Genomic DNA, 12,732 nt, shown 5'->3' with positions numbered 1-12,732 from the left:
AAAAATTTGCAAATAATTACATTAGTTAGATATTATCTTTAGTTTTTCTCTTTCATCAGCCTTGCAAGATTTCAATACCTGTATCAAGTTTGGATTGTATTTCATCAATTAACCTTACTTCTTATGTTGTGCCAATGTGTCTACAGTATCAGTAACTGCAAATACGTACATATTTTTTGTCAAACCATGCAAATATCAACAACAGATCTGTTTAAAGCTCATATCTGTTCTGGATTATTTTTAGATCATTTATATAGCTAGGTATATTCTTGAGTGTTGTTTTGTATGGGTGCAAAACATGGTCCCTTACTCTCAGGGAGGAACATAGATTGCAGGTGTTTGAGAATAGGGTGTTGAGGAGGATATTTGGGCCCATGAGAGAAGACAATGGGGTCTGGAGAAAACTGCATAATGATGAGCTTAAAAATTTATATTCCTCCCGTCAGGGTGATTAAGTCAAGAAGAATGAGATGGGCAGGGCATGTAGCATGCATGGATGGGACAAGAGGTGTGCACTGGGTATTGATTGGGAAGCCTGAGGGAGGGGACTGCTGGGGGAGATCTACACATAGATGGGAGGAAAATATCAGGCGGGATCTATGGGAGTTGAAGGTGATTGGATTTTGCTGGCCCAGGACAGGGACCCGTGGCAGGCTTTTTAGTTAATTCAGTGATGAACCTTTGGGTTGCGTAAGCCATCTAGTTAGTTAGGTGTACTCTTGATGCCTTGACATGACAATTTGAAGGTTGTTGTCCTTTTACCTTGAGTTTACCACAGCAATGTTCATGATTGTTATTAGGGTGTTGGCAGACTGGTTAGTCAATAAGAGGAAATGAGTATGAATGAAACTTTTTTTGCATCATTTTCCATGATCATTAGAAATGGAATGACTTCTGTATGTTAGACACATATGCATGAACTTGTAACATTGTACAAAAAAGTATTGAAGTTCAGTGTATACAGACATACATACAGTACTGCACCATGCCACATGTGACAAGTGTTCAACATTTACTCTTTCATTTATGTGTTTATTAATAGTTGGAGGTTACTGTGTGATTAGCAAGTGACCGAAGCAGCAGTCTTGGACTCCAGCAGTTTCAACAGCACATTGATTGTATCATTAGTAAGTTATATATACCATAAAACATATTCTGGCAGAGATAAACTTATATTCTGGTTATATCTTTATCAACATTATCTGATATGTTGTCACTTTCCTTATAGATTAATGAATGTCACTCCTTGCTGGACATCATCAAGTGACATTTAAAAATTTCCGCATGAGTAATACTACTACAAATTTATCTTTTATTTTGGGCAACCCAATTGTAAAAGAGGGTTTCCAAAGAATATATTCGTAAGCTATAGTAAAGGTTTCAGTTTTCATTATAGAATTGATATTGTGTGTGCTTTACGTATTCATGTATGATGCACTTCCATACTTCTGCTACTAACCTTACACAAATCAGTGCTAAAGATTTAATGAATTATGAGGCATTTGGAAGGCATTTACTGAGAAATCCAGGAGATTATGCAAGGCCAGAGACATAACTGAAATGAGAAAAATAAGAAATGTGTACAGATGAAATTAGAGGATCATTAAAATTAAAGTTGTGGATAATGGGTCCATTAATGGAATGCATTAGCAGTGCTAGACATTCCAGTTCTACTCCCAGAATTAACTAGTTAGTAGCTCTCATTGTCTTTTGTAGGTCCTCCACCTGGATGAGTGAGGTGCTCCCAAATACATATAAAATGTAAGATAACTAGAGGACCAATGTATCTAAAACCATGGCAAGGGTCAGTGTTACAATTTCACAGCCAGTACTGTTAGGGTAAGCTGAGTTACCAGATTGTACTCACACTGGATCTTATGATGGTTTTACTATGCACAGAAAAATTAATGTGTTTACTGTTACATTGTATCATTCCTTTCTCCACTGTGTTTGGGATGTTGTTACATCATCTTCTGTGTATCACTTAATCATGTTACTTTTTACAACAGTGAGACTGAAAAGTGACTGGCAGCAGAAGTGAGAAAATGTGACTTGGCAGAAGGGGAAGAGATTTTTCCTATGAACAGGGGGAGGAAGTGGAATCTCCTAGTTCACACATTTTTCAGGATTTCAGATTCTCTGACCATACTGCAGATGTTCACTGCTTCACAACATAAAATATCCAAGCATCTACTGATAATACAATAGCATGCAACAGGTAATACAGATACAGCTTGAAGTATTAGCCATTCTTTGCACAAAGTGCATAGCAAGAACACATTATGGGCTGGTCGTGTCCGTCCAGTCAATTCAACTCAAGAACTATTGGATACATCTGGATGAAATTTGAAGTGGAGGTTGTGCTGTTCTGCTTGACCTCAAAATTGTACCCTTGAGTATCCTAGGAATGGAGATAAAATTATGATGAGGAAAGTCATGAGGTAGACACTGTGGTGCTGTGATCTAGTGGCCAAAGTGGAAAAACTATTTCCAGGCATGTTTAAAAATGGTAAATAAAAGTATTAGCAAACAAATGTAAACTATTAACCCAATAATTGTTATTATTCAACCACACTTACATGCATTTCAACAGTTTTAAGTATAGTTTTAGAACTTTTTAATTTGCATGAGTTTGGGCTATGTCCCAATATTTATCTTCTACCTATGGCACTACTCTTTTTAGAATAAGGCTTTAAAAGTGAGCATAAGAAGCAGTATCAGTACATGAAAACTGAGGGCATGAACACTAAGCTATAAAGGTCAATGAATAAAGCCCTTTGTATGTGCAAATTATTGGGAAATTTCCATACTGCTGACATATTTGAAGAGGTGCTCATACACACATTTACTTGAAATTTTTTGATCCAGTAAATATTAGATGAGATAATCTTAAAATTAATTTTGACCCACAAATAATATGGGACTACAGAATAATTTTGTTGTTGAATTTTATTAAGAATCCACAACTATAAATATAATGTGAATACTTTGAGTTCAAATTTGGAGTTTTGTAAGAAGTGCTAGTCCAGTATTGCTGAAAGTTAAAAGTAAAAATTGCTATTTAGTTTAAAAATTGGTATCCTCCTATCTACTTTCTAAAACTGTTTCTCAAATTGTTTTTGTTATTATGCCCAATGACAGGCTCTGATATTCATGCTGCTAAACCTTTAGGTTCTGGAAGCACAGTGTTCATTTTACCCTTCAAGTTGGTATTTAAACATCCACTAAGTTAACAATGTTTAAATGGCCTCAGTAAGAAATTTGTGACATATGAATTGTGAAATTTTTCCCATTTCTAATCATTCTCCAATCATGGTTGTTTCAACAGCAAATTGCTCATTAACTTATCTTCTGCATCACTTGCAATATCAGCTTCACTTTCCTCATTATCTGATGGTTTTTCAACCACAACACTCATCATCTTCATCAGTATCTTATTTACTCCCACTATAAAAATTCTAATGTTTCTGTTATCAGGTTCCTGTGAAACATCTTTTTTTTTATTAGAAATTTTGACTGCATGAAAGGCTAGTATGTGTCATGTTGCTTACTGGTTGATACAGTGTTGACATCAGAAGAAACAAAAGAAATGACTTGTGTGCAGTCACATGTATGAACAAACAGATAGAAGAAATGGGAAGTACAATGTTTCAAGGTCTTGTGGTTCAATGATGTTCTGTCTTGGTATCTGCAAATGGCCAGTAAGTACTTTGGATACCTTTGATAAAGGAGCCTTCTCACTATCAGCTACCAGCTTGAAGGGTTAATGAAATTTAGCAAGGAACAGCAATATTATTAAACTTAATGAAAATTATCAGCCATATTGGACTCTTCACATGTACAGTTGCTAGTTTTTAACTGAAAATGAGTAATATCTAGAGCAAGTCCTTTGTAATTACTGTGACCAAATCTCAGTTCCTTAACTCAGGATTGGTAAGCAGAGCTACATGATACTGCCTTATACTTATGCACTATGGAGAATTTGATTTACAACAGTTTACAAAGTACTGCAGAAATTTCCAAGCTGTTAATGAAGAGTTCTGTGTCTGTGTGTGTCACTCTGGAGGTTCATAAGAACTTGCCTAATTTGCACTTTGAAATGCAAATGGTTTAATTCAAATTTATATATAATATTTCCAAACAAATTTATATTAAACAATGCCATCTGTGTCCATGAGTGTTTAAGAATGCTGGTAACATTCTGCTGAGTTTGGCTTACACCCTGGTTTCCTACTGCATGTATTTCATATATATAAACACACAAACAGTATATGTAAAAATAAAAAATCAACACATTCTACAAAAATCTGGTAATTCTTCTAGAGCCTTCTTATTTGGCACCAGAAAGGCGTAACTGCTACCAAACTGGGTAACCTTTCTTTCACCCCAAGCATGAGAACTGGCATTCAGTTCCAAAAAGAAACGCTTGCAACTAACCTGTCAATGGAATCCAAAACTGTTACTAGTATCTTCATTTCATGAATATCAAAGGTAAAATATTTTCTGATTACCACAGCTTTAATGTCTGTTCACTTTTCCATGAAGATGAAAGTTCCTCTGCTATTTTTGTACCACCTCTGAACCCCAAAGTACCTAATTAATTTAAAATTCTCATGTACCCACCTTCTCATTCAACTATGTAAGCATTCTATCAACTGAAAGAGTTATTGAAAGGAATTCCTTTGTCAATTTCGCTTAATTTTCTTACAAGCATTTTGAATTTCTGATCCACTGCATTTCAGTTCTGGACCAAGACTTCGCAGGAGTCGGTCTTGAGAATATTTCCCGAACAGTGTGGCCAATAGTGCAACTCCAAACCCTGTAGCACGCTCTCCCTACAAATAAGAAGATGATACATTACTGTCATTATAATTTCAGCACAAATTCAAAAGCTGTCACACATAATACCATAACATACTCACAATATAAGCAGGAAAGGCCATATCCACGTGAATCCAAATGCCTTGGAAATCAAATCCCAAGTGTGATCCAATGAACAGGCCAGCACAAGATGACTGAGCATTACTTCGGTCCTATCCAGAAAAAAAATATCAGTACTATTAACCAAGTATGTAGGATCTTCCTTCAAGCACATTCTACAATGATGCACTACAAGACAAACAGCTCAGAATACAAACACACCTGGACTCATCAAATTATGATGACAACTTCTTAATTGTTTTAACTAATTTTAAAAGAAAATGATCTTTACTAGTTTTAATCTACAATTTTATCATTATCTGAAACAACACTGGGAGAATTAATAGCAACTGTCCTAATGCAATGACTTTGAATGTGTATTTGAAACTGATGGTGGCCATATTTGGCTGCAACATGTAGTTCACAAGAATAAACTATCAACTGTTTAGTGTGTGAAAGTGACTGACAAGAACTAACGAGAATTGTAAAGAAAAACAATTTCTGATAGATTTTTACATACCTTTGTAAGGACATCATACTAGTGAAAGTTAACCCACCTTATTACAGTTTTAATTCCCTACCATTATAATACCAATATGGACAGTCATAAAGACCTATGATGTGTGACACTAATGTCACTCTGTTATATTATGGCATTTTGTATGGTAAAAGACCTTATAAAATTGTTTAAGACAATATTTTTGTAATATGAAAAATAATGTGGTAACTCAATGGAATCTATGTTCAGCCATTTCATGGTAGTAACTAATAAACTGATGCAACTAGGATGATGAAATATGACAAGGAAATACAGAGTAAATATACCTGAAAATACAGTATGAAAGTGTCAAAAATTAGGAACTTTGTTATGGAGAAATATTTTTAGGTCATGTCTGAGAACTCGGACACAGAATAAATCTATATTAATTATACAAAAGAGAAAACTTACATTGTACAATAGAGATTAACTATACAGAAGAAGCTTAAATATCAAACATTTTACTTGTTATCATGTAAATTTTTCAGTCTCCCTGTGTGTGTGTGTACATCTTTCCTTACCCCACCACATAATTTGTACTGCTCTCTAATGCTCTTGTTTTATCTCTTAACTCTGTTCTTTAATTCCAAGCTACTCACAGCAACAGAGTTCTTCATGTCGGCAACTGCAGAAGCAAATTCACTGAACTGTAGCTCAGGGCAATAAGGGATAGGGAACAGAAGGTCACCCGATAACCTGCTTGCCAGGACAGCTGCTTCTTCCCACTGCTCACTATTGGTAAGAACAGCTCCATGATATTTCCCTGTGCTGATGCCCTATAAAGGATTTAAATTACAAAGTCTTTCAAAGTAAAAGAGTCTGTATTCAGATTTTAAAAATCCACTTATTGCAGCTTAATACTATATTTACCTGACTATAAGATGACTGTGGTTAAAGATGAAACCATCCTGTATGATTGTATATTTTGAGGAAAAATAATTGTATTACTCAAACAGTATATCCTTGTATAATTCTCCTGAAGAAACTTAATGAATTTTACAAATTTTCACTGCAAAAATTTTATGTCCAGAGAATTATTTTCCTCAACTTTGCTTCCAATATTACCATTAAGGATCATCCTAACATCTACTGCTTGACACTAGGGAAATTCAGTAGTTGAAATAAAATCATGAACTAACCTACAGCATATATTAGGAATTCTATGAATTGTCATGATACATTATTGTGTCTGGTGAGGTATGTAACATTTATCCATCATGTTTAAGTGAGAAGAAATTTCCTCCACAGGTCTTTGAAATTATACCCCAACAAACATTCACCTGTGCCCCTGTGAGTGTGGCAATGTCCAATATGATGTTGGCCTTCAAGTCTTTCTGTGCATAGGAAACTCCATCAGCCAATACAAGACGACCTTCTGCATCTGTGTTGTTGATTTCCACAGTTCTGGAACATTGTGAAATAACTACAGGGATTTTAAACTAATGCCACAAAAATGCAAAGCAAGACAGGTCTCACCACTGACCACATTATCAGAAAGATAAGTCATAAACTGGAAACAGTCTGCAAGAATTAATGCCCACAACAATCTGATAAAGCACAGAAACTGTATCTGTAAACATATTCAAGTGACTCTCCCAACAAACATGTCTCAGTGCTTTTGCACATTGCATTGCTTCCCCTAATCATCAAGATCCTAATAAAAGCTGTACCAAAATATTTTTGTGCATCGCCTTGTGCCTGAACTAAAAGTAGAATTATTTTATATTAAAATACATAAGAAAGGTGATGTGGGGGGGGGGGGGGGGGGGGAAGTATGCAGGTATAGCTTATATCATGTCTCATTTCATGAAAGTCACTGTTTCTATCAACAGTTTTTGTTTCCACATTTCTCCATCAAAAACTTAAATATCCAATTTATTTCAATGATGTGTCTTACACCCTTAAAAATTAATTTATATTTTAGCACAAAAAAATTCATCATCAGAATCATCAATATGTTTTCATTTTGTTCCTATAACATTTTGTGCTGGAGAATGGTTTCCCTTTCTTCTTTCTCTGATACATGTTATTTTAGAATTCTTGAAACTGTATACTTTTTCTTTTCTGTATTTTGCCCCTACTGTGCACTGATATCTCATGTAGAGCCTAAAGGTTTACACATAATAAAAATAATGCATTGCTAAATGACAATGGAAAAACTGTTTGTTATCTGGTTATGGCTACAAAAACTTGATTTTCCCCACAATCACTAAATGGTGACAGGCTTCTGCCCATCCTCCATCTATCATGTAAATGTTTCACCTTTTTACAGTAAAAATGCAGTTTTGCATGCTGACTTTCTGAGGACATTTGTAGTGATCTATGAGTGTGAACTCTCAACTCTTTCCAGTGAAACATTAGACCTGTGTACTTAGACTGAATGGTTGAAAATTGACAAGTGCGAGCAGGCTTTCAGCATATTACTTCCCCTTACCTGCCAGAGTGTAATACATGGATGTCATCTGGTCTGGTTGCATATGGACCAACAGCATTTTCTGCTAAGCAAAAGACTGCATGCAAGTTCTGGGTGAATCCTTGCCGAACTGCCGTGTAGAACGCGCCAAGAACAGCCGCTGCCCCACCACAGTCCCGCTTCATCCCCGGCATTGCTGTCTGTACATCAAATTCAGCAAGGATAGGATTTTCATATACCTACTTCAAGAAATACAAGAAACTGTAGAGTTAACACATATATCTCTAGAAATGTCTTACCTTAGCTTTGATGCTGAGTCCTCCAGTGTCATACACAATTCCTTTTCCAACCCAAGCAACAGTCTGAGTTGCTCCTTCAGGTGTATAGGACAGCACTGCTAAAGCTGGGGCAACAGCAGCTGCTTTTCCTACACCGTAAATACCCCCGAAACCTTGCAATCTTAGGTCTTCTCCTTGGATGATAGTTGATGACACCCCCAGAGTATCAGCAATGTCTCTTATCTCCTGATAAGCAAACCAAGTTGAAAACATTGTTTGATACGTTAACACTATTGTATTATGTGGATTCTATGTGGGAAGAATAAGCATTCAGGTTTTTGAATAGGAGAATGGAGAAAACTGCATAATTAGAAGCTTTAACAATGTTAACTTATGTAACATTGTTAAGTGATTAAATCAAGAGTGATGTAATATGTGGAACACAGCAATACATCTAGGTTAAGTTGCTGTGTATGAAAATGTTTCACAAACACAATGGAGATGGAATGGCATCAGAAGTTCCATTCAGGGTAGCAGGGAACAATGAGGCACAACCATGTCATAGCACTCAAAAATTATGTGACCCCTGAGACATAACAAGGTACATCCAGTGGATCATACAAATGCTTAGCGATGGTCACAAGTCTATGGTAGTATAGTGGTTCCAGCAGACAGCCAGGGAGTACATTGTAGAGATCCATTGGTTGATACATCAATGGGATACCTGACACAGTGCCTAAGCGAAATGTTTGTAACAGCTTCTATTGAATGGGTTTCATTTGGATAAGCCTCATAATATTGAACTAAAAATAAACATTCATAGAAATGTCTCATTTCATTTGTGCAAGTGGGGAATTTCTGTAGGATAAGGGTCAGGTGTTGAGTGGTGTATTCAATGTACCTGTAAGAAGTGATCAACATTCATTTCACTGCATGGTGCATCAACGATCCTCGCAGCAAGCCTTACACCAGTACATGCACTTTCCAAGCACTGCAGATCCTCTGAAGACAGCATCAGCTTCTCTTCTACATTTCCATTGCTTTCCCCAGCTCCTTCACATTCTGAACTAGGAACCAACAAGAACTCTACCCTCACAGTTGTATTTGAGGTCTGAGATGGATTGCTGGAGGTCTTACGTGAAAACAGAGGGTATGCTCGGGCCACAGCACATGCAGATGCGAGAACATCACGGCGTTCACAGACAATCTGAAACCAAACAGCTTCAGTTACAGCCAAGCCTTGTGCTAAAGTCTATGTAAGAAGCAGCAGACTGATTCATAAAAACTGAATAGCATTTACAAAAGAGATCTCTGCAAATATGATAAGAAAGCAAGAATATTAGCAACTGAATACATTATATTCACATGTTAAAAGCAAAAGCTGGTCTGGTTGTAGTGCATGGCAAGACTGACAGCACAGAACATTTAATGTCAGGATGATGGTGCAACTCATCATTCATACATAGGTTTCTGTTTGTTGCCTTCCTATAAACTGTAAGAACCAAGAAACCATCAAGTCCCCTGTAGACAATAACTAAGACAAAGAGGTGGCCATCTTTCTCTATCTCCATAAGAAAATGGATGTTGCTGTCTATGTTGTTAAGATTGTCCAACAGGTCATCAAGTCTCTCTGGTCCATAAAGCCAGATCAGAACATGTCATTGCTGGTACGTTGATGACACATTCTTGCCTCTGATTCTATTGTTAATGCTGATCTTCCATTAATTGCATAATAAATGTGAAAAGGACTTGAGGTTTTCACATTGGTGAGTCTGAAGATGACTGTCTTCTGAGTTCTAGTGCTGTGTAGTCTGGCAAGAGTTTACCAAAATTTCAGAGGTCCTAACTGCCTCCATCATCAGGGTGATGATGGTAAGCTTCTACCAGATGAAATAGAGCTACAACCCAGAAGACAGCCAACAATAAATGTGCTATTTTCAGTAGGTCACAAAATGCTTGATGAAATTAAAATAAAGCGCACTTCAACACAATCCACCAATAACAAAATCTGTAAATTTTATCCTTCTATTCTTTAATGGCACTGTCAATACAAATATTAAGAGAATTCCCTTGTCTCACCATTGTGTTTCAAGACAAAACCTTTTTTAGTTACCCAAGCTCATATGCTATAATTTGACCATTTCAAAAATTGTTGCACTGTAAAATCAGGTATCATACCACAACTGATTCATCTGCCCCAACTGTGGTGCTCTTCACAATCTTGGTGATAGCATGTGCACGAGAGGGAGTATTGTGTCGACTGCAATTCACAGGCAATGCTGCCAGTGTTGCCAAATTAAGATATAAGGAACAAGTGTCTGTTGGAGATGGCTGCAGACTTGCCAGAGCATTTAGGTACACCTATAAAATAAAAACAATAAAAATTAAAACTGTGAAAATTCATGTTGCTTTTTAATTGCTAATTCAGGTGCATTGACTACAAACCTCTTCAGTAATTCGGGGCTCAAGTTTCATTTTAATGTCACTGAATTTAATTTTTGCCAAGTTTTTCACTTGGCCAATTATAACTACTGGATGAAGATGTGGATCTGTTTGTGTCAGTGAGCCCAGAAATTGAAGCTTCGCTGAAGGCATAATTGTGATCTCTCAATCTGAAACTGAAGGAATATTTTAAAAGGTATATAATTCTTGCAGAATCAACAAATGTAAGGATAAAACAAGAGCAATGTTCCCAACATCCAAATAGATGAGGATAATGCATAAATTAAATGTTTCTCTTTTCCATGTCTTAGATACTTCAGACACTTAAATCAAAAGCGTTGTTGTTCAGATACCAAACAAATTCTATAATTTTTATAGAATGTTTCGATTTTAAATTTTCTACTTAAAGATTACTACATTTAAATAAATTCTCGTAGACAATTATATTTTCTTAATCTTCCTCTCCTAACCACTCCTATTATCATCAATTTTCACTGCTTCCAAAGAAAAACTACAATAATGCATTCCAATGGGATAAATTTTATTCTTACTGGGTGAGTAAACAAGTTATTGAGATTAAATATACAATACAAATTTCAGGTTGTTATGGAGGTAGTATAATTGAGCAGTTTTATTATTTGTTTCCAGGGATATAGAGAAAACAAATAAAAATTGTAGTTGGGATACAAGTATAAAGTTGGACTTACAAAACTTTATAACAAATTCGTTTTATTGACAAAGTTAAAATAATATGGCTAAAACATGCATATACTGTTGTTTTGTTTTATGTACCTAAACAAGTCTGATATTCATCTCTTGGGATTGAATCTTTCATGTTGACCGGAATTTTGCTTACTTTTACTAAATCATTAAGGAGCAACCAGAACAATTACTGCAAATTAAGACATGCCTAAATTATGTTTAACTTTCATCAATTGAACACATTTTTTCAACATATCTTTACAATAAAATGCCTAATTATGCCTCCTTTGAGATTTTTACACCAGATGTTCTACCAAAATAAAACAAATCTCAAATATTTTTATAATTATAAAAAAATCAGAATTTGGTGGAAGAAAAAGACAAAATTAGAATATCAGTCCAAACCTGAATCATTGAACTCAAACATAATAACACACAAGATCAAAAGAAGAAACAGTACACTTAGAATGAGGTCTGTCAAACACAATGGGATAATGCAAAAATCCACAAAGGAGATAACATGATCAGTAGAAGACTGGAAATAAAATACAGAAGACCAGGCTGTAAGCTAACCATGCTTGGATGGAAATTATATATACCTCCTTGTGCTTCAGCACAAAAATTAACCATTCAATTATAAACAAACACATACACAAACATAAGTTACAGTGTAAAAGAGCTACTTCTTGGTGGACACAGTGGTCAAGTGGCAGCAGAAAAGTTTGTTATTCAAAGGATTCTGAGTTCAATTCTTGCCAGTGCCAGAAAGCTTAGAATTTCAAATCAATAACAATATTTTTATTCAGTGACAAATAATCACCTGAAGAAAGGAGGTACAAATCAAATACACCTGTGAGAATGAACAATGCTGAACATAACTATATCATAATAAATCAAATGTCTCAAACTTTTACAAACAAAAATCATCAATATTAAATTTTCAAACACAAAGCCAAATTATGTGCACCCAAAAGCATGTTTTGTAAGTCACTTGTCCCACACAATTTAAATCCTCCATAAGCCCCCATTTCAGTAATGAAATTCCTAAAACTCAAAGCAAAACATTGTATATTAGAGCAACCTCAATGAACACCAACAATACACAAAGCACTGGTAATGAAGTGGAACTGATATTAAATAAATGATTGTATGTGATTCATACTTTTTAAACCAATATTAAGCTTTCACGTTTCTCACAACGTTTAGCGACACCTTGAAGGGAAGGCTTACTACAAAGCAATAAAGTACGTGCGTGTCATTTGTAGGGTTCCCAATAGATGTCGCCTAATGTTTCAGTATCGCTGGGAGAGATTGACGCATTTTTGTGCGTGTATGTGCTGTGAGATGTCATAAATAGGTAAACAGTAAAGCTATGCCGCTACACGCCATGTAGTCACTTGAGGGCGAAGTTCCTACTCATTCTCAAGCTAGACATTTGG

At 35.7% G+C, this 12,732-nt stretch overlaps 1 protein-coding gene across 8 annotated transcripts; it reads right to left on the bottom strand.

Annotated features, from left to right (window-relative positions):
• Positions 1 to 2,536: 2,536 nt before the first annotated feature.
• On the bottom strand, positions 2,537 to 12,636 carry grsm (probable aminopeptidase NPEPL1 granny smith protein). Of its 8 annotated transcripts, none has more exons than XM_087348132.1 (10): positions 12,456 to 12,636; positions 10,595 to 10,761; positions 10,328 to 10,510; positions 9,051 to 9,356; positions 8,171 to 8,395; positions 7,893 to 8,071; positions 6,739 to 6,862; positions 6,058 to 6,234; positions 4,923 to 5,033; positions 2,537 to 4,835 (listed from the first exon to the last, which is right to left on the bottom strand). In XM_087348132.1, the coding sequence occupies exons 2-10, from the start codon at positions 10,742 to 10,744 to the stop codon at positions 4,686 to 4,688; spliced, it is 1,605 nt and encodes a 534-aa protein (XP_087204258.1). In that variant the 5' UTR covers positions 10,745 to 10,761; positions 12,456 to 12,636; the 3' UTR covers positions 2,537 to 4,685. The 8 variants fall into 8 exon arrangements, with proteins under 8 accessions (XP_087204258.1, XP_021916677.1, XP_087204259.1 ...); XM_022060985.2 differs by having other exon boundaries at positions 10,595 to 10,767; positions 12,456 to 12,574; XM_087348133.1 differs by lacking the exon at positions 12,456 to 12,636 and adding an exon at positions 12,375 to 12,453 and having other exon boundaries at positions 10,595 to 10,767.
• Positions 12,637 to 12,732: the final 96 nt, after the last annotated feature.

Source organism: Zootermopsis nevadensis, unplaced genomic scaffold (genome assembly GCF_977971745.1).
Source record: "Zootermopsis nevadensis isolate Lab colony 2312 unplaced genomic scaffold, Znev_1.0 Znev_ptg000012l, whole genome shotgun sequence".
Classification (NCBI taxonomy): domain Eukaryota; kingdom Metazoa; phylum Arthropoda; class Insecta; order Blattodea; family Termopsidae; genus Zootermopsis; species Zootermopsis nevadensis.
Note: the sequence above shows the minus strand (reverse complement) of the source record. Positions and strands in the feature narration are given on the sequence as shown.